At 39.1% G+C, this 27,881-nt stretch overlaps 1 protein-coding gene across 1 annotated transcript in view; it reads left to right on the forward strand.

Annotated features, from left to right (window-relative positions):
* Window positions 1–27,881, forward strand: part of METTL15 (methyltransferase like 15) — a 240,566-nt gene that overhangs the window by 177,917 nt on the left and 34,768 nt on the right. Inside the window, exons 4-5 of the mRNA XM_036764897.1 lie at window positions 14,575–14,766; window positions 23,849–24,027. Coding sequence (XP_036620792.1) covers window positions 14,575–14,766; window positions 23,849–24,027 — 371 coding nt within the window. The remainder of the gene's footprint in view (window positions 1–14,574; window positions 14,767–23,848; window positions 24,028–27,881) is intronic.

Genomic DNA, 27,881 nt, shown 5'->3' on the forward strand with positions numbered 1-27,881 from the left:
GAATATATTCAATTCAAAAAAGAAACTCTAGGGAATGAGGAGGGGGATAAGGGTAGGTAGGGATTAGTCATAAGCAAAACAAACTTTAATCTTGGAGGATGAATCAACAGGGAATTAAAAGGAAAGAAAAAAAAAGGTAAGAACCTGTAATGCATACTAAGTGAGGAGAAGAGAAGTGAACAGGGAAGCAGAAGCACAGGGCAACAATCTGGCTAGCAGCTGCTGTAGGGGTGAAAAACCAACATGAGCCCAACAACAAGAACGCCGCCAGCATAGGTTCTTTTGATCTGCTTCACTAAGGAAAGCAACGGTAAGGGGTTAGCAATCTTATTTCAATCCAACATACAACCATCATTCACTTAGTTCAGGGGAAAAAGCCAGCACCCTGAACTTCAGAGCAAATACAAACAAATTACAAACATCGACAGACAGGCAGACCTTGTCTGTTTCAAATCCCAATACATAGTTACCAGAGTTTAACAAAGTCCCAGCATTCAGGTTGATGAGCTGGAGGGCTCTTAGTTACAGCTCCCCGGAGTCTCCACATCAGCATGCCACCAAGAGTGAGAGCCCTCAGCAAATGGCTCTGTCCTCCCTTTTTTATAGTTTCGTATGTTATCAAATGTCATCTGAGTGACCAGAACCTAGGCTCCTATGATTGGCCCTGGAGTTAGCACCTCCCATTAGTACACCTAGTAATAATTAGGGGTTTGGGGCAAACTTAGGAGCAAAGATCTAATCAGGCCTCCCTTAGTTATCCCCACCTGGGGCCCCACCTTAGTTACCAATTCACACCCACATAGGCTTAGCACCTAGTAAGACTCAAGGAAATACACTGACTTCATCAAAGGAAACAAAAGCCAAACTCTTCAAGGATTCCCAGTACAATGGCATTGGTTAGTTCTGACCATATTCTCTTTTATTCTTTGTACAAAAAAAGTGACTAACCCCAATTTTAGGGGATGCTACCTAATTCCTCACATAGAGGATGACACATATTTTTGGACATTGTCACTGTGGAAATGTATTTTGTTTGTCTATGTTTAAAGGTTTTTTTAAAAAAAAATGGGAGAAGAGGTGGGAAGAGGAGAAAAATAAAATTTTGGTTATTGAAAACAATAAAAATAATAATAATAAAGATATGGCAGTATTATGAATTATTGGGAAAGGCATTACTTAACTGTGCTTCTCAGTCTCCTGCTAATCACCAAATGCAATAGGTTTTTCTTAATACTTCACAGATTTTCAGTAGCATTTGATTGTTAACTAATCAATTAGGACCTCTTGATAGACTCTCCCCACTTTATTTTCATTCCAGTGAATACTCACAGTTCTCTCTCACTGACCATTTCTTCTTTGTCTCCTTCCCCAGCTCCTCTTTTCACTCTCTGAATGCCTTCCTTGAGGAGTTCTTCCTTGGGCCTCTTCTCTTCCTTGGTGATCTCATTGACCCAGACATGTGTATCATTCTAAAATCTGTACCTCCAATTCTTCCATCTTTCCTGAGCAATGAAATTTTATTTCCAGAAGATTCTTGACCATTTGTACCTGGGTACTCCACTAGGATATCAGGCTCTGTGTTTCTAGAGTTGAACTTATCATTCTCCAAAAAAGTATTCATTATTTCTCAATTTCTTTTCATAACTACTATCTAATAATTCTCTTATTCACCTAGCTTCAAGTTCTTGGAGTAGTTTTTGACTCCTTTTTTCCTTCTATGCCTCCACTCCCTTGTCCAAGTTGTTATGTCCTATTGGTTCTTACCTTTTAAATATTTTGTGTATATCCCTTCTTTTCTGCTTTCCTCAATCAATCAAATAAGCACCTACTGTGGAATAAACACAGTGCTAGGTGTTGGGGACACATATCTAAAAGCAAGACAGTCCCTACCCTCAAGATCTAACAACAAGGTGCATCAGGAAATCCCCCTGGAAGGAAGTGGCACTTATGCTGAGCCTTGAAGGGAGCCAGAGCTTCCCAAAAGGCAAAGGTGAGAGAGAATATTCCAGGCACCATGTATTATCTCTAGCTTAGGCTACAGCAATAGCCTCCTAAATTGACTTTGTGGGAGGCAGTAACTTTAGATCATTTATATCTGGATTCTCTGTCTATTGTTGTGTGTATGAGACATTGGCCATTACCATGCACAATACTAGGGGTATGGATTCATCTCTAGCATTCATTATAGATTGTTGACCTTTTCTGTAGGTGAATAAATGTAATAGTAATTTTTATCTTGCTTAGGCAGTTGCAGAAATAGCTTTTCTTTAAATTCATGGTTTTGCTCCTAATAAAGTATATGTTAAAGTATATAGATTCGGCAAATATGTATTAACAACCTGGTTTTAAGTAATTACTTTTAAGTAATGAAGAACAGCCCAACTAAGCACAGAGTGGCTCAATACCAGTAGCCTGGCCACTTGGTAGTGAATTTTGTTGTCTTGTGAATCCATGAAACAGCAATACAAAATAGTTCTCAGTCTCCCTTCTGCAGTAATAGTGGATGAAAAGTGTTCATTAATTTTAATGTTGGTACTCTGAAAACAGAATACCACAGAGGACACACTATTGAGGGACTAAATCATATCAATCTTAACTTCCTTGCTATCTTTGAAATAAGAAGAAGGATAAATGGAAGGAAGTATCATAAGTTGTCCTTGGAGAGACAAATAAAGGAGCTGGCAAGAGGTAGCTGAGGATGAAGAGGTAGAGAAATTCTATGAATAACTGCAAATGGTTCTCCATATTAAATCAGCATACATTCTTATACTTTGTGACTTCAGTCGAAAGCTGAAGAATAATGAGGATGATGAGAAATGTGGAAAAACATGTTTCCAGAAAAATAAATGGGAAGATAAAGGATTAAAAAGGCACAGAAGGCTCAAGTCTTCATATCATAAACACTTTCATTGAGAAAAGAATTGGTAGATGCACATAAACTAAGATGTTAAACACGACTAACACCAAAATAAATTTTAACAAGTACAAAAAACTTATTATTTATGTTATTCAGTTATTCCTGAATTAGCTATTGGCATATAGTCAAACCCCTGGCTTGTGAGGGCAAAGATTAGAATTAGTAAAATGGAATAAAGATAGTAATGAAAAAAAGATACCATGTACTATTGAGTCAGCTCTATCCTGAACAATTTGTATCAGCAGTGAGAACTGGGAAATGGATATCAGAAATGACATTGATATGGATCACATTAATTTTATGTAGAATTTTAATCACTTTAAGTCTATTGCCACAAGAAAACCAGGAAGCTATCTACTTAGCCTACTTTCTCTTGAAAGCAGAGAGAAATGGTAGGTAAAGCCAAGAGTGGTTGTTTATAAAATCTTACAATGAGCATCATTTCATAAAGCAGAGAAAAGCAGTGGAGAGGAAAACCAGTTTAGAGAAAGTCTGGCAAGCAATCCAACTAAGCAGCTATCCCAAGGGTGTTTAAAAATGTAAAGGATATAAGACAAGCAAAAGAAAAAAAATGGAAAAGATCTGTAAAGATTACTGCAATCACAATTAAAGATACTAGAATTATCACCCTTAGATTCAAACATCACAGCCCTAGATATGCTTATTTATAAGGAAGGTCAAAACTGGCATTGAAGAGGGATGAAAAGCATCAGATTGGACCAAGTCTGCATAAAGGAGATCTGTGCTTCAGGAGACATATTTAAGAAGCTTTTGAGGGATTGATTAAAATCTCTAAATGTATCTGAAGCAAGGAAGGATAAAGGCAGGAGAACAATCCTGAGCTTATTAGTATGAAAAATGGTGAAGAAAACATTAAAAATTACCAGTTTAAATGCCCATTGGCTTACCCATACAAAATCTTGATGAGTCATTTTTACATAACGTCAGGCATTCTTGATGAAAGTATTAATGGAGAACAAGTAGGTTTTCACAAAAAATATCTTCAGTTCTACCATATCTTTTCCTGGAGCAATACAGGCCAATGCTCAGCCTACCCGAGATTCTCTTTCCAGAGTAAAACCAGATGAGACCACAACTGGCAAAGGCAACAATGATGGTCTTGAGAAATGGAAAACTTGGCATAGTCTGACATATACCTTAGATTTGGGCAGAGCACATTTCCAAGGGTTCAGAGAAAAGATTATGTATACGACTCCATGACCTATAATTTTATAGGAAAATTCAATAGCTGGCCAGCCTAGTGGTGGGGCAGCTTCATCTAGCCCCTGAGAGAGAATTGCTAGTGGAGGGATGGAGAGGAGTCCTCTCTGCACCTCCCAACACATACACTACCTCCTTGACTAGAAGATGATCTTGTGATTTCACAAGGTTAGAAGATTTAGACTTTTCATCCATTTCCATAAGAGTGCCTCACAGAAGCATTGTCCTGAGGACAAACTAGATGAAAGATGGCTTCAGGCCTGTACGAAGAGCCCAGGAGAGAACTATATACACCTTAAGGGAACTTCGTGAAGACTTCATGAAAAAATGACTTTCATCCAACCGGAAGCTCCATCTACTCAGTCCATACCACTATCTTCCTGTAGCAGACCTGGTCTTTCCCCCCAATACCAGCACCCTCACACTGGACTCACCCTTGTGTGCTGGTACTGCTAGGAAGGACTAAGTTTGTGCAGGAAGATGATGTGGATTGGGTACACTTTGTTTTGTCCCTTAGACTGTGAGTACCTTGAGGGTAGGGATTGGGATAGACAAAAGTAGGAAAGGCCTTTTGATGAAGTTAGGATTTGAGCTGTTTTGAGGGAAGCCAGGAAGTCAGACTTAGAATATCTGTAGTTAAATCATTGTTTATACACAGTCTACAAGCTGTGATTCTTAGAATCCTCTGCCTCCTTTTCCACAACTCTGCAACTATCATAGATGAGCATGTAAAGAACACATTGCCCAATGGTAACTCTACTGGTGTTTGATTTGTTTATACTTAGCTGCTTCATTTGTAGTATAGCAAACATTTTATAGATATTCCTGAAGAAAAAAATGACAAATGATGATGATAATTTGAGTAAATTATATCATATTTCTAAGTTATTGCTGTCTTGGATTGGCTCTATTTTTGTGCTCATTATGAATATATCTATTACCTGGAAGACTATATAATTTAAAATTGTACCCTTTACATTGACTCTGATTGAAACATTGATGTTCTTTTTCTGGAGAAATTAGAATCATGGATCAGGGTATAGATTTTTTTTCTAATAGTGAAAAAGATTCTGATAACTCAGGTAAATATTTTAAACCCAAAAGTGTTGTAAATTGTTGCAGAGAAGGAATTGTTAGTTATCACAATATCTGGGAATTTAGCATGTTTTTTAGATGTTGAGAATAAGAATATTTGGACAACTATTTGACCACACTCATTCATTAGAGATCAGCAAATTCCAATCATTACATAAAGTGGGAAATAGCTACTGTAGTTGTAGTAAAGAAAGTTCCAAGGAGTTAGCATTGTATTAATCTAGTCTTGGGGTTTTTGAATGAGATCTGTAGTCACTCAAATACTCAAATGGAATTGTGTTTTCATTAAGTCAGGTTGTTCCCTACAATGATACAGACCACAACCATCCATGCCACTTCTCCTGAGTGACTCTTGGCCAGGTTCTTCTAACAAGTCTGCCTCAGGGCATCCATCAAATATGCCACAGGCCCTCCTTGCTTTCTCCTCACATCAAAAGGGTGCCCATCAAGCACTCTGGCTGTCTTTAGTTCTTTACCACATGACTAGCCCAAGCCCATCTTTTCCTGTCATAAAATTCCTTGATAACACATTTTACTGCTGCTCCCTGCAGTTCCTTGTTGATTCTGTGTTGCAGCCTGCTCACACCCATTGTGTCTACCTTTCCTCTCATCTTTAGTTCTTTAGAGGTAGTAGTGTTCTATGTCTTGCGGCCAAATGGAAGCACTAATAAAAATTTTAAATTGAAAAGATTGGCCTTGGCTTTTGTAGGAAGCCTTAAATCAGTAAAAGGGTTTAGCAACGTCCACAAAGCTGTCCCAGCCAACCCTCTGCCTTTTCAGTTCTGGGCCCAGACCATTGGCCATCTACACTGTCTATCCCAGATATTCATAATCTTAGACAAGCTTGAAATGTGGTCCCTAAGTTGGGATACATGGACCCTTGAGGGATCCGTGGATAGATTTCAGGGAATATGTAAATTTAGATGAGAAAAATAAAGTTTTTGTTTTTACTAACATCTACCTAAAATTTGGCATTCAGTTATGAATTATTATTTTTTTCTGATAAGAGGCCCATAGACTTCACCAAACTGCCAAAGAGATCCATGACACAAAAAGGTTAAGACTTTCTCCTCTGTAGCATCCATCCAAATTTGCATTGGAATATGGAAAATAAACATTCTCAATTCACTTAATCTTTCCTGTTTAGATGGACAGGCCAAATGCTTTTGAGTACTTACGTATCTGTTCTAGGAGTCTCTGAACCTTGGGGCTTGATGCTGTCAACATGATGTCATGCAAAACAGGAACATGTAAAAGACTTCTCCATCTATCTACAGTAAATCTATCGATACTTGGCATTAATTCTTTCTATTGGTCATTCAGTGATTGCATTAATAGAAAGTTCAGTATGGGGCATCCATAGGGGACAATGGAAAGAGCTTTAGACTTAGATTCTCTCCTGGCCATACCACTAAGAATCAACTCTCTGGGTCTATTTCCTCTAGTGTAAAAAGAAATACACTTTGTAAAATGAGAGGGTTAGATTAAATGTCTTGTAAAGTTCCTCTCAACTCTAACATTTCTTTAATTAATTCACTCTTTTTATCTGAGTTTTAAAAGATTTCTTTCATGAGTCTTTAACCTCTCACTATATAAAATTATACATGTCTAAAATAGTCATTTTCCTAATCCAACTCCTTCTAAAATCCCCACTCATTCCAGCTGCTTCCAGAAAGGAGAGAATGAGGTCCTGTGAGCTATACTTGACTCTTCTTGCTCCACATTCATTCCCCTTGCAAAGGTAAGCCTATTGCCCTAAGGCTTTTGAGAAACTGTGAAGAGAGCATTCCCCTCTGCAAAAGAAGAATTAATTCAGCTACTGAGCGATCTGTATCTCCGTGTGTGTTCTGTTAATTCTAAATGCTTCATGCTCTTCAAAATCCCCACTCACAGCTCAGTCTCTGCAAGGAAGCAGTTATTAAACATAGATTTCATTCTTAAATAGTTATTCCCTTTGTGTAACCGGGGAAAAGTATGGAGAAAACAAGTTGATCCTAACACTATACAACAAATACATCAAGCCAAGTTTTACTTATGATTTTCTTAAAGAAACAAAACGCAAAACAGTCTCCCCACTCTCATTTTCAAGACACGATCATCTGGCAATCAGGAATGTATTATCACTCACCTAACATTTGGAACCTACATTGTGCACATGAAACAGTTTTAAGGCCGTTATTTCTATAGTAAAATCTATGTGTTTTCTGTCCCAAATTTACTAAAATTTCTCAAATATGTACATGTTTTTGATCACAAGGAGTGTTTTGGATTCTATGCTGTACTGTGGAGATCTTGAAGAATTATCAGTGTGGCAAAGGTGTAAGTGTGAAAAGAGAAAGGAGAGAAGGTTTTTAAGAAAAAACTTTCTCGTATAAGACTTGAGAAAAGTACTGATTGAAGTAAACCTTTTGTGGCTACTGATTAAAAGTAGTAACTACTCAGACAGACATTTAGGATCAAATACTCACTGGCTTCATTTTACCTTTCCAGGTTCATCTCACACTAACCCCCCTTGCTTGGTCCACACAATGTGCCACATGCATCAGACACATCACTGTCCTCCAAACACCTCTGTTGTCCCACTTCCATCACTGTGATTTTGTTGTTCCCTATTGTTAGAATGCACTTTCCTCTTTACTGCCCACCTCTCCTTGTAAACGTCTTTCCCATCTTCAAAGCCTAGCTTCCATATGATCAAATCCATGAAGTCTTCCCAGATCTCTACAAATAAGAATGATTTCTCCTTTGTGTGATCTAATAGCACTTACATTTTTCTTATGAACTTAACATATTTGACTTCATATTATACTTCCCTCTGTACATGGGGTCATATTATCCCTATTAGATTTTTTTTTCTTTTTTTATTTAATATTTTAGTTTTCAACATTGATTTCCACAAGATTTTGAGTTACAAATTTTCTCTCCATTTCTACCCTCCCCTCATTCCAAGATGGCGTATATTCTGATTGCCTCATTCCCGAGTCAGCCCTCCCCTCTTTCACCCCACTCCGCACCCCCCATCCCCTTTCCCCTTAGTTTCTTGTAGGGCAGGATAGATTTCTATGCCCCATTCCCTATATATCGTTTCCCAGCTGCATGCAAAAAAAAAAAAAACCACATTTTTTAATCTTTTTAAGCATCTGCTTTTAAAACTTTGAGTTCCAAATTCTCTCCCCTCTTCCTTTTCCACCCACCCTCCCTGGGAAGGCAAGCAATTCAAATAGATCACACATGTATCATTATGTAAAACACTTCCACAATGCTCATGTTTTGAAAGTTAAACTGTATTTGCTTCCATCCTATCCTGTCCCCCTTTATTCAGTTTTCTCCCTTGACCATGTCCCTTTTCAAAGGTGTTTGCTTTTGATTACCTCCTCCCCCTATCCTGCCCTCCTTTCTGTCATCCCGCCTTTTTTATCCCCTTCCCCTTACTTTCCTGTGGAGTAAGATACCCATTTGAGTGTGTATGTTATTCCCTCCTCAAGTCAAATCTGATGAAAATAAGATTCACTCATTCCCCCTCATCTGCCACCTCTTACCTTCCAACAGAACTGCTTTTTTCTTGCCACTTTTATGTGAGATAATTAACCCCATTCTATCTCTCTCTTTCTCCCTCTCTCAATATATTCCTCTCTCACCCTTTAATCTATTTCATTTTTTTAGATGTCATCCCTTCATATTCAACTCATCCTGTGCCCACTGTCTATATTCCCTTCAACTCCCCTAAAACTGAGAAAGGTCTCATGAATTACACACATCATCTTTCCATGTAGGAATGTAAACATAACAGTTCACTTTAGTAAGTACCTTATGATTTCTCTTTCTTGTTTACCTTTTCATGCTTCTCTTGATTCTTGTATTTGAAAGTCATATTTTCTATTGAGCTCCAGTCTTTTCACTGAGAAAGCTTGGAAGTCCTCTATTTTATTGAAAATCCATATTTTGCCTTGGAGCATTATACTTAGTTTTGCTGGGTAGGTGATTCTTGGTTTTAATCCTAGCTCCATTGACCTCCAGAATATCATATTCTAAGCCCTTCAGTCCCTTAATGCAGAAGCTGCTAGATCTTGTGTTATCCTGATTGTATTTCCACAATATTCAAATTGTTTCTTTCTGGCTGCTTGCAGTATTTTCTCCTTGACCTGGAAACTCTGGAATTTGGCAACAATATTCCCAGGAGTTTTCTTTTTGGGATCTTTTTCAGGAGGCAATCTGTGGATTCTTTCAATTTCTATTTTACCCTCTGGCTCTAGAATATCAGGGCAGTTTTCCTTGATAACTTCTTAAAAGATGATATCTAGGCTCTTTTTTTGATCATGGCTTTTGGGTAGTCCAATAATTTTAAAATTATCTCTCCTAGATCTATTTTCCAGGTCGGTGGTTTTTCCAATGAGATATTTCACATGGTCTTCCATTTTTCACTCTTTTGGTTTTGTTTTATAATTTCTTAATTTCTCACAAAGTCACTAGCTTCCACTTGCTCCAATCTAATTTTTAAGGTGTTATTTTCTTCAGTGGTCTTTTGGACCTCCTTTTCCATTTGGCTAATTCTGACTTTCAAGACATTCTTCTCCTCATTGGCTTTTTTGGAGCTCTTTTGCCATTTAGGTTAGTCTATTCTTTAAGGTGTTACTTTCTTCAGTATTTTTTTGAGTCTCCTTTAGCCAGTCATTGACTTGTTTTTCATGATTTCTTACATCACCCTTGTTTCTCGTCCCAATTTTTCCTCTACTTCTCTTACTTACTTTTCACATCCTTTTTGAGCTCTTCCATGGCCTGAGACCAATTCATATTTTTCTTGGAGGCTTTGATGTAGGCTCTTTGACTTTGTTGACTTCTTCTGGCTGTATGTTTTGGTCTTCTTTGTCACCAAAAAAGGAATCTAGAGTCTGAGTTTGAGTCTTTTTCGCTGCCTGTTCATGTTCCCAGCCAACTACTTGACCCTTGAGCTTTTTTGTCAGGATATGACTGTTTGTAGAGTAGAGAATACTTTGTCCTAAGCTTTAGGGTCCAAGCACTGCTGTTTTCAGAGCTACTTCTACTCCACCATCACCCCAGGCTCTGTCACCGCAGTGCTCCTCCTCCCCCAAGAACCACCAACCAGGACCGCAATACAGATTGAAGCAGGGCACAGCAAGAGAATCTGCCTTTGTGCCCACAAAGAGCTCCTTGAACTCCCGCTCTGATCCGCTGCTAGATTCCTCCCACTATGTGAGCCAAGGGACTCGGGAAGCCGCTGATGCTGGCGTTCTGGAGGCATCCTCAGGAGCTTCCTGCTGCTGCTATGGCCACTGCTGCATCACTTCCTCCACCCCAGAGTTGGCAGCTGGACTGCTCTAAACTCGATCCCTCAGTTTCCCCCTAACCTGCTCTTTGGCTTTTGTGGGTTGAGAAATCTGGTAACTGCCACAGCTCCCTGTTTCATGGCCCTAAGGCCTGTTCCAGCTGGCTGACTCCAGGTCTGGTCTGTCCCAGCGCAGCCCACACAAGGCAGCCTTCCGCTCTCAGCACCGCCCGATAGACCCTTCCTGGAGACCATCCAGGCTCTCCTGGCCTGGATACCTGTTTTCCTCTGCTATTTAGTGGGTTTTGCATCTCTAGAATTTGTTCAGAGCCATTTTTACAGGTGTTTGGAGGGATTTGGGGGGGCAGCTTAAGCAAGTCCCTGCTTTCTAGTGGCCATCTTGGCTCTGCCCCCAAGCCCCTATTAGGTTTTAAGCTTCTTGTGAGAGATATTATAATGTATGGTCCCTGTCCCCAGCACCTAGCACAGTTGATTACATATAGTAGGTCATTAATAAGTATTTATTTATTGTGGGGGTAAAGGAAAAAAAAACAAAAAGAGGGGGTATCCAATTCTTGATAATGAGTTTAAGTGCAAGGCATTGTGAAAGAGCTCCCTAGGGCAAAGGGAGTGGAAAGAGTGCTGGATTCTGTGTCAGAGGGCTTGGATGGAAATCCTCCTCTGCTGACTGCACGGCTCAGCTCTTAATCTCTCCCTGGACCTTAGTCTCCTCATTTGTAAAATAAAGGAAGTGAGACTGGATAGTTTCTGTGGTCCTTCTACTTCTAAGTCCCAGAATCCTATGAAGTCGGGCAAAGCATCAAAGCAAAGGGTGCCAATAGTGAATGGAGTTAATTTTCTCCACCATAAAAAGAAAATGTCCATGCATGATGTCACTCAGCTAAACCATGCTTAGAGGAATCCCACCCCCTCTTCCTCTAAGAAGGCTCCCGAAAATGTGTGAGATCATCGTCATCATCACCATCACTGTCATCATCATTATGAATAATTGTAAACATAATTATTGATAAGTATTAGAAAGGTGACATTTTGTCATTATTTTAGTCTGTAATTCTAAATTTCCCTTCATTTGAAGACTTTAATTTTTCAAAAGTAAACAAATGATGACTTGAGAAAAGGTAATGCATGCATCTGCGTAAGTTAATAAGTTTTAAAGGAGAAAAATGTCTAATTCCGCTAAGCAGTTCCTTCTAAAATCCTAAAAGTTGGAGGACCACCTTACTTTTGAAAGATATGAAAAAATGGGATGAGGTAGGGAAAGCATTCTTTCAATCCTTGGGAATGATTAAATGATCCTAAAGGTTTCAGCATGGTCAGGAACTTAAAATATTAAGATTACTTTTAGGATGGCATCCATTCCAACTCCCTCATTTTACAGATGAGGAAATTGAGGCTGAAGGAGATTAGGTGATTTGTCCAGAGATGCCCAGCTAGTGTCTGGAACAGGATTCAAGCTCAGGTCTTCCTCATTCCAGTTCCAGCACTCTATCCAGGCAGGATTTGAAACTCCAAAGCTCGTGCCCCTTCCACTGTACTTCATGAAGTCTTAGAAGGTATTTTCTAAGATATATCCCAATATAGCAACAACTGGAAACAAAGGATGTGTCTGTTGTCTGAGAAATAACCAAACAAATTGTGGTATAGGAATAGCATGAAATACTATTGTGCTGTGAGAAACAACAAACATAAGGAATTCAGAGAACCATAGGAAGACTTGCATGAAATCTAAACTGATAGAGTAAAATGCAGAACCAGGAAAGCAGTAGGCCTAACTATTGCAGCAATATAAATAAAAACAACACCAAAAGAATGCCAAACATTAATTTTAGCAACCACTTTGATCTGGAGAGTAGAATGCAGTATACCCCTTTCCTCTCAATTCAGAAATAAGGAATTAAGAGTATGGGATTTTATACATACATCCAAATGCAGTCAATGTGTAGGTTGGTGTTAACTATTTTTCTTTGTTACAAGGAAGGAGCAGGGGCTGGTAGAGGGACATTGTAAGAAGGCAGGGATTGGGAGATGAAAAAATTATTGTTGTGTGAAAATAAAAAGCATCAATAAAACAGAAGTTGCTTTAAAATCCAAGTGTAATATGCCATAGTGAATGGATAGGCTGGTTGTTCATTGTGAACATAGGGTGTTGGAGGTGCATTGGGTGCTTGGTCAGGCCTGGCTTCAGTAGTGAATTGTAAACATTTCATTTCATCTTTCTTTTTTCTTACTTATGAAGCATTCCCTTCCTTTGTGCCATTCCAAAAATGTTGTGATTTCTGTAGCTATTATTAGTTGTTAAATTGTCTTCACTTAGTTCCTTTAGCAACCTATTTTCTTATGTCTAATAAAGTTAAACACCAAGGGTTGGTAAATTATGAAATAAATTAATGTCTATAAAACTTGACTATTAATTTCAAAATCATTCCATATATAATTTTTGAAAGAATACCTGGGTAATAGGGTGGTATTAAATCAGCAGTTCTCAAGCTTTTTCATTTTTCATTTTGTGTAACACTCTTCTCCCTTCAAAGTCATATCCACAATTAATGTAATAGTTATCATCCCTATTCAGGGCAGACTTTCTGTTTCATAACATTACAGCTAATCTGATGAGCTAGGAGTGGAGGGGAAGAAAGGACTTAGGTAGTACCTGAAGATGGCTCATCCGATTCATACTGTCTGCTCATCCTCATGTTACCTCCAATAAGCTGCATCTTATCTTTCTCTTTAGCTTCATTCTTAATCATTTACTTACACAATCCTTTTGTACTCCTTCCTTCGGACTTGACCTGTTTTCAACTTTTAGTAGCTCTCCAATTTGTCTCTTTCTACACTTATTCTGATGATATTATGGCCTCCTCATACAAAAATGATGCCATCAGTAGTACCCATGCTTTGAAATAGCTTCCTAGTAGTGAGAATGGATTTGTGCCAATTCATCCATATTATCTTGAACCTTGTTTTGCATATTTGGCATTTTAAGCTCTTATGTGTTTCTGAAGTAAGTGTGTGTGTGTGTGTGTGTGTGTGTGTGTGTGTGTGTGAGAGAGAGAGAAAGAGAGAGAGAGCTTAACTTACAAGTCATTTGATTTCAATGCTATGTTCCATGACCCAAGTCTCATATTGATCTTTGGTAAAACTGTATCAAAAGTTTACATAAAAACAGCAAATCTACAACTATAATAAATATTAAAACATTCCATTGAAACACCTATTAAAAACTAAATTTTGTTGACATGTTCATTTAAGTTAAAAGTAGATTGACATAATGTAATTCAACTCTCAGAGTTCCACCAGCAGGAATATACAGAATACTTATTTTAGCTATTTAGATGGAGAGAAAAATATTTGGAAAAATAGTACAAATACGAAACATAACAGCTTTTCATTAGGCTTCTGACTGATGGTGAATTAGGCCTGGTGGGATTATTTTTGATGATATATAGTCTTTGTTTTTTTATCATGGAAGAAACAGAAAAGTCACAGTGACCCTTTTTGAATTAAATTTGTGCTAAGATTGTGCAAATATCCTTTCAAACCTAAATGTAAATTCCCTTTCTATTTTATTGGTGTTTTTTCATGCTTCAAGGTAATACTCCACACTGTTAACTTTTAAAATGTAGCTAGTGTGGGGAGATACAAAAGATATATTAACTTACTTCTTTTCTTATCTAATCAAAGATTATATAGTTTTTTCTCCACAATTATAAGGGAACACTCAAAAATTTTTATGCACTTCTGCATAAAGATTAAGATAGGCAGAGAGATTAAGATAGTTTTTTGCAGATTAGACATTTTATATTACCATGTTAAGATTTTGCTCCACTTGTATTCGATCATTTACTAGAATATGTTGATATTTGCTAGATAATATTACCTAATAAGTATTGATCCATCTGTAGAATTGGACTAGTTTACCTCAAAGGCCCTTCGTAAAGTTCTATGATATTTGTTAGAATGAGTTTCTGTCCATTGATGGCACAAGAAAAGGAATGCTTTAGTATTAACAGAACTATTTCTCTGTGTTTGTTTCCAGAAAACAGATTCAAGCTTTGCTAGGCCAGTTTAGCCAAGCTGAGGACATGCTAGTGAAAGCTGGAGTACAGCCGGGGACTGTTGATGGAGTTCTTCTAGATCTTGGGTGTTCCTCCATGCAACTTGATACTGCTGAAAGAGGTTTTTCCCTTCGAAAGGATGGCCCTTTGGACATGAGGATGGATGGTGGCAGGTGAGTATTGATAAAACACTTCTCACAACAACAAATCAATTTCTCAACAACACTGAATTTAATTTCCTTTTTAGACTGCAGAATTCCCATCACATGCCTACACCTAAAACTAGACATACATAATAAATCAGCTTTGGGTTTTTTGGCTCATTATAGACTTCTATATTTCTCTGTATTTTGGTTTTTGGTCTTTATATTTAAAGTAATAGTTTTCTTATTCTTGAAATTTTAAATCAGAGAAAAATCATTTCTTACTACTGTCACAAACTCAGGAAGGAATTGACTCTCCTGCCTTTCTCATTGTATTTACATTAGCCAAAATGAAGTTTTAGATGCATAAAAATCTCTAGTTTAATGCTATTTCCAATAGTAGTTTTCTGTGATGAAATTGATACTGTTGAACTCTATTAACTGATAGTCTTACGTTGTTTCCAATGTAACTCTCAGGGAACTTCATACCACTTGGAATTTTGTTGGGTAAACAGGGGGTAAGCCAGTTTGAGGAGAGGAACAGCACTAAGACCTGGAGAGAAGAGGTAAGGCTTTCCAGAGGAAATAACACAAGAGCTGAGTGTCAAAGGAGGATGAGCGGGATGGAGCCAGGATGGTGGCTGGAAAGCAGGGACTAGCGTGAGCTCCCTGCCGAGTCCCTCCAAAAACCTATAAAAAAATGGCTCTGAACCAATTCTAGAACTGCAGAACCTACAAAACAGCAGAGGGAAGCAGGGCTCCAGCCCAGGACAGCCTGGATGATCTCTGGGTGAGGTCTATCCCACACGGAGCTGGGAGCTGGGAGCTGGGAGCAGAGCGGAGCAGAGCCCAGCGTGAGTGGCGTGGACCAACCAGACCAGGAGCCAGGCGGAGCAGGCCCCAGTGCCCTGAATCAGTGAGCTGCGGCAGTTACCAGACTTCTCAACCCACAAACACCAAAGACAGCAGAGAAGGTTAGTGGGAAAAGCTGCAGGAGTGGAAGGAGTTCGCAGTTTGGCTTCCAGCCCCCCGGGGCAGCGGAGGTGGGGCAGCTACAGCTGCAGTTGCTTCCGGCCCCAGGCCCACCTGGTGGGAGGAATTAAGTGGCGGATCAGAGCAGGAGTGCACAGCCTACTGAAGATCTAAGCCCAGTCCGGGTTGGGGGTTCTTGGGGAAGGAGGAGTGCTGGTGTGGCAGAGCTGACGCATCCCCCCCAAATGTGGAACATAGAACTCTTTAGTCTACAAGCAGTCATACCCCACTGAAAAACTCAAGGATCAAGTTAGTTGGTTGGGAATAAGGCCAGGCAGTGAAAACTCACCCAGATTCAGTCTCAGACTTTGGATTCTTTCTTTGGTGACAAAGAAGACCAAAACATACAGCCTAAAGAAGTCAATAAAGTGCAAGAGCCTACACCAAAAGCCTCCAAGAAAAACATGAACTGGTCTCAGGCCATGGAAGAGCTCAAAAAGGATTTGGAAAAGCAAGTTAGAGAAGTAGAGGAAAAATTGGGAAGAGAAATGAGAAGGATGCAAGAAAACCATGAAAAACAAGTCAATGACTTGCTAAAGGAGACCCAAAAAAATACTGAAACATACACTGAAGAAAACAACACCTTAAAAAATAGACTAACTCAAATGGCAAAAGGGCTCCAAAAAGCCAATGAGGAGAAGAATGCCTTGAAAGGCAGAATTAGCCAAATGGAAAGGGAGGTCCAAAAGACCACTGAAGAAAATACTACCTTAAAAATTAGATTGGAGCAAGTGGAAGCTAGTGACTTTATGAGAAATCAAGATATTCTAAAACAGAACCAAAGGAATGAAAAAATCAAGACAATGTGAAATATCTCATTGGAAAAACCACTGACCTGGAAAATAGATCCAGGAGAGATAATTTAAAAATTATTGGACTACCTGAAAGCCATGATCAAAAAAAGAGCCTAGATGTCATCTTTCAAGAAATTATCAAGGAGAACTGTCCTGATATTCTAGAGCCACAGGGCAAAATAGAAATTGAAAGAATCCACCGATCACCTCCTCAAATAGATCCCAAAAAGAAATCTCCCAGGAATACTGTCACCAAATTTCAGAGCTCCCAGATCAAGGAGAAAATACTGCAAGCAGCCAGAAAGAAACAATTTGAGTATTGTGGAAACCCAATCAGAATAATCCAAGATCTGGCAGCTTCTACATTAAGAGATCGACGGGCTTGGAATACGATATTCTGCAGGTCAATGGAGCTAGGATTAAAACCTAGAATCACCTACCCAGCAAAACTGAGTATCATGTTCCAAGGCAAAATATGGATTTTCAACAAAATAGAGGACTTTCAAGCTTTCTCAGTGAAAAGACCAGACCTGAATAGAAAATTTGACTTTCAAACACAAGAATCAAGAGAAGCATGAAAAGGTAATAAAGAAAAAGAACAAGAAAAAGAAATTGCAAGGGACTTACTAAAGTTGAACTGTTTTGTTTTCATTCCTACATGGAAAGATGACGTGTATGATTCATGAGACCTCAGTATTAGGGTAGCTGAAGGGAATATGCATATATATATATATATGTTTATGTATATATATATATATGTGTATATATATATAAATGAATGTGTATGTATGTATATGTGTATGTGTGTGTAAATATATATATATATATATATATATATATATATATATATATATATATAGAGAGAGAGAGAGAGAGAGAGAGAGAGAGAGAGAGAGAGAGAGAGAGAGAGGACACAGGGTGAGTTGAAGATGAAGAGAAGATATCTAAAAGAAATAATATCAAATTAAGGGATGAGAGAGGAATATATTGAGAGAGGGAGATAGGGAGAGATAGAATGGGGTGGATTATCTCGCATAAAGGTGGCAAGAGGAAGCAGTTCTGTGGGAGGAGGGGAGAGGGCAGGTGAGGGGGGAATGAGTGAATCTTGCTCTCATCAAATTTGGCCTGAGGAGGGAATACCACACATACTCAATTGGGTATCTTACCCCACGGGAAAGAAGAGGGAAGAAGATAAAAAAAAGGGGGGATGATGGAGGGGAGGGCAGATGGGGGTGGAGGTAATCAAAAACAAACACTTTGGAAAGGGGACAGGGTCAAGGGAGAAAATTCAATAAAGGGGGATGGGTTGGGAAGGAGCAAAATATAGTTAGTCTTTCATAACATGAGTATTGTGGAAGGGTTATACATAATGATACACATGTGGCCTATGTTGAATTGCTTGACTTCTTAGGGAGGGTGGGTGGGAAGGGAAGAGGGGAGAGAATTTCGAACTCAAAGTTTTAAAAACAGATGTTCAAAAACAACAAAAAAATGTTTTTGCATGCAACTAGAAAATAAGATACACAGGCAATGGGGAGTAGAAATTTATCTTGCCCTACAAGAAAGAAAGGGAAAAGGGGATCGGAGGGGAGTGGGGTGACAGAAGGGAGGGCTGACTGGGGAACAGGGCAACCAGAATATACGCCATCTAGGAGTGGGGGGAGGGTAGAAATGGGGAGAAATTTGTAATTCAAACTGTTGTGAAAATCAATGCTGAAAACTACATATGTTAAATAAATAAATTTAAAATAAAAAAAAAAGGAGGATGAGAATTCTGAGAGGCACCCCCGATGAAGGAGTGTGGTCCAGGATTGGGGGCAGCCTGTGCAGAGGCACACAGGTCACAGAAGAAGAGCAGAACGAATAGGCCATTGTGGCTGGAATACAGAGTTCATGTAGAAATTGCGAAACTTGGCTGGAGTGGTAGCCTTAAAGCCAAACCAAGAAGTTTGTCATGGAAGAAGAGGACAGAATAAGCATTTGTTAACTGCCTACTGTGTACCAGGCATTGCACTAAGACCTTTACAAATATTATCTCATTTGAGCCTCACCATAGCCCTGTGAAATAGGTGCTATGATTATTCCCATTCTATAGTTCAGGAAAATGAGTCAATCAGAAGTTCACTGACTTGCCTGGAGTCACATAGCTGTGTCTGAGGCAGTGTTTGAAGTCAGGCCTTCTGCCTGTCGCTCCCAGTGCTGTTATTCAGTCCTTCAGTTGTGTCTGACTCTTTGTGACCTGTGAACCGTCCATGGGGTTTTCTTGATGCAGAGACTTGTAACCAGAATGGCCTTTGTTTTCTTTGAGTGACTCAATTTATCTCAGTGAACTTTACTAGGTGCTAAGCCCCAGACCCAAACCCTATTAGGTGTTAACGTAATTCACGTGGATGTGAACCTCCCAGGGTCCTAAGGGGAGAGGCCAACTCAAGAACCAATCACCAGAGCCTGAGCTCTGGTGATTCAGATGATGTTTGATTTTGTCTGAAGCCCTATAAGAAGGGAGGACAGAGCCATTTGTGTGGGGCTCTGGAGATGGTGTTGATGAGGAGACTCTGGGCCGCTGTAGTTAAGGAGCCCTCCAGCTTGTAAACCCGGATGTTGAAACTTTGTTGAACTCTGGTAACTATCTGTTGGGACTTGAGTCAGACAAAGTCTGTTGATGTCTGTAATTTGTTTGCATTTTGTTTTGAAGTTCAGGGTGCTGGTTTTTTTCCCCTGAACTAACTGAATGATATTTGAATTAAAAGTAAGCTTGTCAACTCCTTCACCTTGCTTTCCTTAATTAAGCAGATCGAAAGAACCTGTGCTGTTGGCAGCTTTCTGGGTGCTGGCTGTGGGTGAATCTTATACCCCCAGAGAAGCTGCTAGCCAGGTTGTTGAAACAAGACTGCAGTGGATTGAAGCAAACAGAGGCTCACTCAGGGTCACACAGTCAGTACGTGCTGCATCAGCTGGCTGCCTGTGTTTATTCCTCAGAGTAATAGGGAGAAGCTAAAACTTCTTGAGTAGGGAAGTAGCATAGTTCATAGGATTACAGATCTAGTATTGGAAGTGACCTCAGAGGCCATCTAGTTTTGCTTCCTCCTTCTATACGGGGGATACCTGAGGCCCAAAGAAAGTCAAGATGACCTTGGCCAAGGTCATCGAGGTCCTCTAATTCTAGACCAGTGTGCTTTCTACAGATTAGGCTTGTGCCCTAGGGAGCTACTCTCATCAGATGTATGGAAGATGGCATGGAGAGTGGGGAGGGCTCTCCTCCCTGGGCTGCAGTGATGGGCCTGAGGAACTGATCCAGAGGGAAGGGGGCAGATGCAGGAGAACAATGCTATACGAATAAACAGCTTTGAAAGCTGTGGAAACTGTGATCACCAATGGCCATTCATGAATGCAGGATGGCATGAGTCTAGGCAAGAGGTGATGAGGGCCTGACCTGGCATGGAGAACTGAGGTGAGAGATGTGCAGCTAGAATCAGCAAGGCTTGACGAGTTCATGTAAGGAAGCTGAGGGAGAGGGAAGAGTCATGGTTAACTGCAAGGAGACAGAAAGGAGAGTGGTTTCCTTGACAATAGGGAGATGAGGAGAGAAAGTTTGATTTAGAAAGGTCAATTTTGCTTTGAACATAGTGAAATTGAAATGCTTATGAGACATCTAGGTGGATATGTCCAGGAAACAGTGATGGGGGCCTGGAGCTCAGGAGAGAGATTCGGGCTTAATATGGAGATTTGGAAGTCAGCTAATAATGATAGCTTAGGAGATCATTGAGAGAGCATATAAAGGGAGGAAAGAAGGCATCCTAGACATTCAGGCAGCAGGACATGGAAGATAATTCCCAAAAGTAAGAGGAGAATGTCATGTTATGAAAGCCATGGGGTAGGTCATTTTCTCACATGTAATTAAATGAAACATTCTGTCATTATTTTCATTCTGCAGTTTTGGGTGTACATAAACATTCTCACAAAGAGAATGTCTACCAGGTCCATAAGAAGTAAGATGCAGTGATTCCAAGGTTGTGAATCTAGGTGCCTAGGAGGATATTGGTACCCTCATCACAAATAGGGAATTTGAAAGAGGGCTAAGTTGGTGGAGAAAAATAGTGAGTTCCAATCTGAATGTGTTGAGTTTAAGATGTCTTTGAAGCATCCATTTAGGAATGTCCAATAGGTCTAATATCCTTAGTGATATAGGACTGAAAATATTAAGAATATAAGGAGGAACTTTAAAAAAAAATTCCTCTGAAGAACAATCCCCTGAGTGACTAATGGAAAAGGACCAGTATCTTCTCATGTTTGGAAATTGAGGTTGTTGTGCAGCAAATATGATGACCAGCAAATTTTTGCTTTTCAGTTGTGGTAAAAGGGGCTCCAAGCCTTCTGACCTACAGGAAACCAAGCAGGCAAGGTTAAGAGCATGTATAAATAAGATTTCAGTACATCTGAAGGGAAAGTTCTCAGAAAGAAAAAAGATCACACAGATGAGCTTTTGTCACATCTGTAAAGAGTCCTACTTTGGCCTTCATAGTAAACAACAGGCAAACTCCTAGAAGCTGTCTGTACAGGTTCCTTCCATTTTGTCAAATCTCATTCACTTCTCACCTCCTTGCAGTGTGGCTTCTGACTCCACCACTCAGTGAAAATTACTTTCTGCAGGATTCTATATCATCTCTTAATTGCTAAACCCAGTGCTTTCTTTGAGCCCTTCATTCTTGAATTCTCTACAACATTCTCCAGTGTTGACAACAAACCACAACTTTTGGATATACTCTCTTACCTGGGTGTTAATGGCATTGTTCTTTGTTAGTCCACATAGATAGTTCTCCCACTTATCTGGTCGCCATTCCTGCTCAGTTTTCTTTGCAGGACCATTGCTCATGTCTTGCACCCTATAGGTGGACTCTGTCCCAGACCCTCTTCTTTTCTTACTCTTGGTGAGTTTGTCAGCTTTCATGAGGTTCAGTTATAATCTGTGACCAAATGACTCCTAAATCTGTATATCATCATCTCCCTCCCAGTTTTACCAACTGCCTCCTGGGTATTTCCATTTGAATGTCCCACAGGAATTTCAAATTCAATATGACCAAAATAGATGCCATTATCTTTCCCACCAGATTCATTCCTTTTCTTCCTATTTCTGTCACTCTCCTTCTGGTGGCCCAGGTTTTAACCTTGAAGTAATCCTCAACTCTTCATCTGCCTCATCAACTCAATTAACAACTGATTTCAACTCTATCACTCACCACAACATTTCTTGCCACTCACACATTCATGACGAAAATTTAGGTTATCATCACCTCTATCTTGGACCGTTCTGGCCTCTCCCCTCCCAAACCTATCCCTCCTGCCCCCCCCAACAATTGTTATATTGATATTACTGGAATACAGGTCTGCCCGTGTCCTTCCACCTTCCATTAAGCTTTAGCAGCTCCCTGTGTCCTTTTGTACAAAACAAAGAATCCTTTGTGGCACTTAAAATCCTTTGCCATCCAGCTATTCTCTTTCCAAATTGCTTTCACATTACTCCCTGCCATGCCTACTGTGTTCCAAACTAGCCTGCCTTCTTTTCCATGCACAGCATTTCATTTCACCCTTGGTGCCATTACCTAGATTGTCTCCCATGCCTGGAATGCTCTCCCTCATCAGCTGTCTCTTAAAATCCCAAGTTGCCATTCAGGTTCAAGTCAGATGGATAGATCTCTGGACTTAAAGATAGGAAGACCTGGATTTGACTTCTGATTCATGTGCTTACCAGCTGTGTGACCCTAGGGAAAGCAGCCTTATTTTATTTGTACCTTATCTGTAAAGTGGGGATAATAACAACTTTCTCTCCAGTTACTGTGAAGTGCCAATGAGATAGTGTGTGTGTGTGTATGTCTGAAGTACTTTGCTGACTTTAAAGTAATAAATGTTGGCCATTATCTTCCCTAGTTATTCATACTACCTTCATTATCATAGCTACCTCTGTTATTAACTCACATTTACTTCGTAAATATTTTCTAATTGGTGTACATGTTGTTTCCCCCTCAAGGAAATATAAGCTCTTTGAGGGAGGAATTGTTTCATTTTTCTTTGTGTATTACCTAGAACAGTACCTGGTACATAGTGAGCATGTAATAAATGCCAAATTAGCTAATATATTCCAATAAGAAACCAAGTCAGGTCTCAGTCACCCTCAGGATTTCATGGCCCATTTCTGTAGCATATTCATTAAGATGTCCTATGACACTGCTGTTATTATTTTCCTCATATACTAATTTCTCCTTAATTTCACTTGAAAAATGGTGTTTCCCTTTTTGAGCATTTTAAAACCCCATCTGTGCTGAGAACTGTTGGGTGTTTGTGTCTTGGTTTTGTTAGTTGAACCGATCCTTGTAATTTGTTTTCTATCTCTTTTCTCTATAGCCATTATATATGTGTATGTGCAGACACATATAAATACGTATATGCATACACATATATATATTCACACATACGTACATATATGTATATGTGTGTATATGTATGTGCATATACATGTATATATGTGTGTGTATATCTCGATCTATTTTATCTCTATCTGTAGTTTCCCTCAATAAAATGGAAGGTCCTTGAGGGGAGGGACTGTCATTTTGTCTTTGTATTCTCCTTGACTGGCATGGTACCCAGAACATATGCAATAGGTGCTTACTCAATACTTGTTGGTTGATTTAGTGTTTCACTTTTGTGTACTATTTTTAGTTCACAATATCCTTTGATGGTAAATGACATCATTGTCATTGTGGTTCCAGAAGAAGTTCTCATAACAAAAACTGACCAATTGCATCTTTTTTCAGGCACTTGCAGAATTTGTATTGCAACCCCATTTATAAATCATCAAATGCATTTTCTCATCCCCAGTGCAGTCATTTTATTTATCTCTAGATTTTTATGTCCCTGGCAGCTCCTACACCTGCCAAACTGAAAACATTATTCAGAATGACTGACAACATAGATATGATACAGAATTATAAAGACCTTAAACATTTTTAGGTTAAAGAGGCCCCATTAAAATGATTTTCTTAAATATATTAAACTTATTGTCATTTTTAAAATTTTATGTTTTTATATACTTGTTAATGTTATAAATGGGACCACTTGACATAGTGATATGGGATGTTAAAGGGAACATCTTTCCCATTTGTACAAAATTCTAGCCTCTTATTTTAAAATCTCTGAAGTCCTCATAGCCTGTGTGTCTCAAAGCTCTGAAGCTTCACCTCTTGTCAATGAAGGCTGACGTCAGTGAACTAATTGGCTCTTCTTGTGCGTAGGTACCCTGACATGCCCACTGCCGCTGATGTTGTGAATGCCTTAGATCAACAGGCACTCGCGTTGATCCTGAGAACATATGGGGAAGAGAAGTATGCCAAGAAAATCGCTTCAGCAATCGTTCAGGCACGCAGCATCTACCCCATAACCAGAACCCAGCAGCTTGCCAGCATTGTTGCAGGTATCCTCATTAATTCCAAACAGTGCCTGAGAGGGGAGGAAAAAAATATATTAATCCCCCAAACTCCCAGAGGGATCTATTTGTTCCTGAAATCGTGCAGGATCTAATTCTGCCTCTCCCTCTCTGATGTCAGCTTTATTTTTGTTTTGTAAGCTCCCATTTTTTTTTTCTACCACTGTAGTTTTCTGATTAGTTTAATAATAGATTTACATGAAGTAATTTATCGCTGGTGCCTACCAAGGTGTGGAACATGGAATGACAAGAGCAGAGGGAATTCTTGATCCATTCCCAGAGTTGATAAGCTTCCAGTATCAGATATGACATAGCCTTCCTTAGTTTTCAGATTTCTGTATTTTAATATTTTGGGGAAAGTAACATCGCATTGCCCAGCTCCTAAAATAAAACCTAGTGACTCACACCTGTATTCTAAACGACCAGCTAACAAAGGGTATGTGATGTATAGGTTATTGCACTTTGTGAATGCTAACTAAATCAGCCTGAGGGCTTTATCGAAACATTTCATCTCTTCTGCTGTTCCCCATCATAAACCTCCTGAACCAAAATCTAGCTAGGAGGCGCTTTGTTATAGTCTCCCTTTTTGAAGCCAGAGTTGTTTCACAGCTGTGTCCCATGATGAAAGTTTTCCAAGGCAAAAAATACCTCTGCTGTAGTTACTTAGTGCTAGTAGAGAATGGAGAGTGTTGGTAGGAACTCTGAAACACATCACTCGCAGCTGCCGTTTGCAGGAACCAGAAAACCATCCCACCAGACTGTAGTGTAGTTTCTCTTCATTGTTGCATCTTAAGTTTCCTAAAGAACTAAAAAACTTCAGAAGGTACATTTGGGTTGTTTATAAATGGAACTTGAGATTGGCCGCTTCTACCTTAGAATTACTCATCATTTAGGGAACTAAACTTAATTTTAATTTAAATCTGGTTTAACTCAACCAGATCATTAAAATGTAGAGATAATTTAGCAGTTTTTTTGGACATAATATAATAAGATCATGCTCCACACAATTGTGATGATTGTGGCTTACACAATAAAAATAATTCACTACACCTTTAATTTTTTAAGCTCTGAACCTCATGCTTCTTGCTTAACATGGAGATTATTTTTAGACAAGTAAGTCTTGTGGGCTATGTGGGTATCAGCCATCCCATGGTATCTTTGCTAAGAAGTGTTTACTTAAATGTATCTGCATTAAGTCAGCCTCAGTTTTGAGTATCTTTCTCTCTTCCCACTCCATTCCCACTGACCCTGTCCTACTCAGGTCCTTTCTATCATTCTTCAACAAGCTGTATGTTGTTCTCCCTTCTCTCTCAGAAAGAGATATAACAAAAAGTCAAGTATTTGCCCCATAAGAAAAACACAATATTTCACAGGTAGAAAGCATTCGTTCACATAGTCCTTGGGCACTGAGGAGGCTATATCTTTATTTTATCTTTGTGTCTGTCCCCAGGGCCTAGCACACTGCTTCAAATATAGTCAATGATTAATAAAAGTTTTTTATTAACTTGATTTTAAATGATAAAAATGTAAAATGTTAGAACTCCAAGGAACCTTAAAGATTATGTACTTTGTTCCCATCATTTTATAAAGAAGCAGACTCAGAGAGACTGACTTTCTCAAGATCATATATTTAATTAGTGATGGAGTAAGGACTAGGCTTGAAAGCAGAAACTCAGGAATTCTAAGCTTGGTTTCTAACTTGTCTTTGAGAAATAATTTAACCTTTCCACCTGGCATTCCTCACCTGAAAATCAGAGAAATAAAATTGGAAGTATGTTATAGAAGTTTTATGTGTGTGTGTGTGTGTGTGTGTGTGTGTGTAGGTATAGGTGTATATAGGTATGTATACACACATTCATATATATTATATATGCTTGTATATACATATACATACACACACACACACACACACACACACACACACACACACACATATATATATAAACAATGGAAGCTTTTATCATCCACAAGAGTATAATGTGAAGCATCTTCCCTAAAGTCCTACTTTTGTGACAAGGGAACAACCCTGGATTTTCAGGGCTATGCTGTCCTTATTAATATCCTACTCTGAAGGACTTTCATGACATGGAAATCAGCCTGGACTTTTAGGGACTATGCCAGGGGATCACAATCTCTTGCAGATATCAGTAAGCTAGAAAAGCTTTTCAAGGGCATGTTCCCAGGGATGGACTACATGAGTCCCGCTGGAACTCCAGATCAGCTATGTTTTGAGAACCTCATCACCAGATTGGCTGCAAAATAATTAAATTTTCAGCCACAGCAACTTTCAAAGAACACCTGACAAGTTATCAGGTTAAGATCTTTGTGGGGAATACTTTTTCCATCTGTGATAGAATCAGAGATGCTCAAAGTCTAGCAGTCATGTGAAGATACAGAAAAATGAATCCATAAACTTGTTAAAAAAGAATTTCCATGTGAATCCAGCTAGGATCCTACTTTCGGAAATAATAATCACAGCTAATATTTCTCTAGTACATTACAAAGTGCTTTATATTCACAATTTCATTGGATCCTCCAGACATCCTTAAAATATCCAGATAAACATAAAGAGACTGTCTATACTGTAGCATCAACCCATACTTTTGTGGCTTTATGATTTGTAGATGAGAGGTTCTGCTGAATGAGAAAACCTGAAGAACATACACTTGCATGCAGTCCTGCTCATTTATGCGTGTTTTTAACAAAAGTGTTGCTCTTTTATACGCTAGTTATATGGGAAAACAACATTCAGGTATTTGTTCTGCCCTATGTGCCAGGCTTGTGTTGAGCATGAAAAATACAAAGGCAGAAGTAAAACCAGCCATGCCCTCAGGGAGAACACAAGGGAATCGTGGGAGGGAGTGAGGGCACCAGCAGCTGGAGGGCCCAGGACAAGTTTCAGAGGTGGTACCTCTGAAAACCAGGGATTCTAAGAAGGAGAGGTGAGAAGAGAGTACCTTAGCCAGTTTGTCCATAAAACAAAAATAATATCTGTTCCTATCCCCTCCATAGAGTTATTTTACAGATGTTTGGCACTTATGAAGTATTATTACGTTAAAACTGATGCAGCATAATACAGTGGAAAGGAGACTGCATATGGATTTAGAAGACCTGAGTTCAAACACCTGCTTTGTCATCCATTACCTGTATAACCTTGTATAAATCCTGTAACCTCTTGGCCTTCCTCTTCATTTCCAGCCTTTGGAGTCACTGCTTTCTGTGAGACTCAGCTCAGGTCTTCTTTAAAAAGGCTGTTCCTGATATCCCCCCTCCCCCCCCCGCCCCCGCTATTAGCACCTTTCCTCTCTAAACTACTATTTACTTCTCATAGATTTTGTATATACTTGTCTTGTCATTTCTCCCCAGTTATGAGCTTCTTGAGTATAGAGAGAACTTTTTAAGATTTGTTTTTCTTTACATCTTCAGAGCCCAGCACAGTTATTGGCACATAGTAGGCAGGTAATAAATCTGTGTTGAATGAATAAAGAAACGAATTAACATATTTCCTATCTTTCCCACTGCGTAATAAGCACAATTAATGTTTATTGAATTAAAATAATTGAATGTTCAATAATTCTCTCCTTTTTTTAAAGTAATCTTTTAATTCTTGTTCATACAATAGGGAAAATTCCTCAGTGCTAATGTGCCTTTATGTAAAAGTCTGATAGACCTGTGATTTCACTGTTTGTGTGAACTCCTTCCACTAAGCAAATCACAACCTATTTCTGTAACATACAGCTTTAGAGGTTGTTGTGGGACTTGCCCTGGGTGACACAGGCAGTAAATATCAGAGGCAGAATTTGAACCCAGCTATTCCTGACTTCATGACCAGCACTCTCTCC

The sequence above is a fragment of the Trichosurus vulpecula genome, chromosome 6 (genome assembly GCF_011100635.1).
Source record: "Trichosurus vulpecula isolate mTriVul1 chromosome 6, mTriVul1.pri, whole genome shotgun sequence".
In the NCBI taxonomy this organism is placed as follows: domain Eukaryota; kingdom Metazoa; phylum Chordata; class Mammalia; order Diprotodontia; family Phalangeridae; genus Trichosurus; species Trichosurus vulpecula.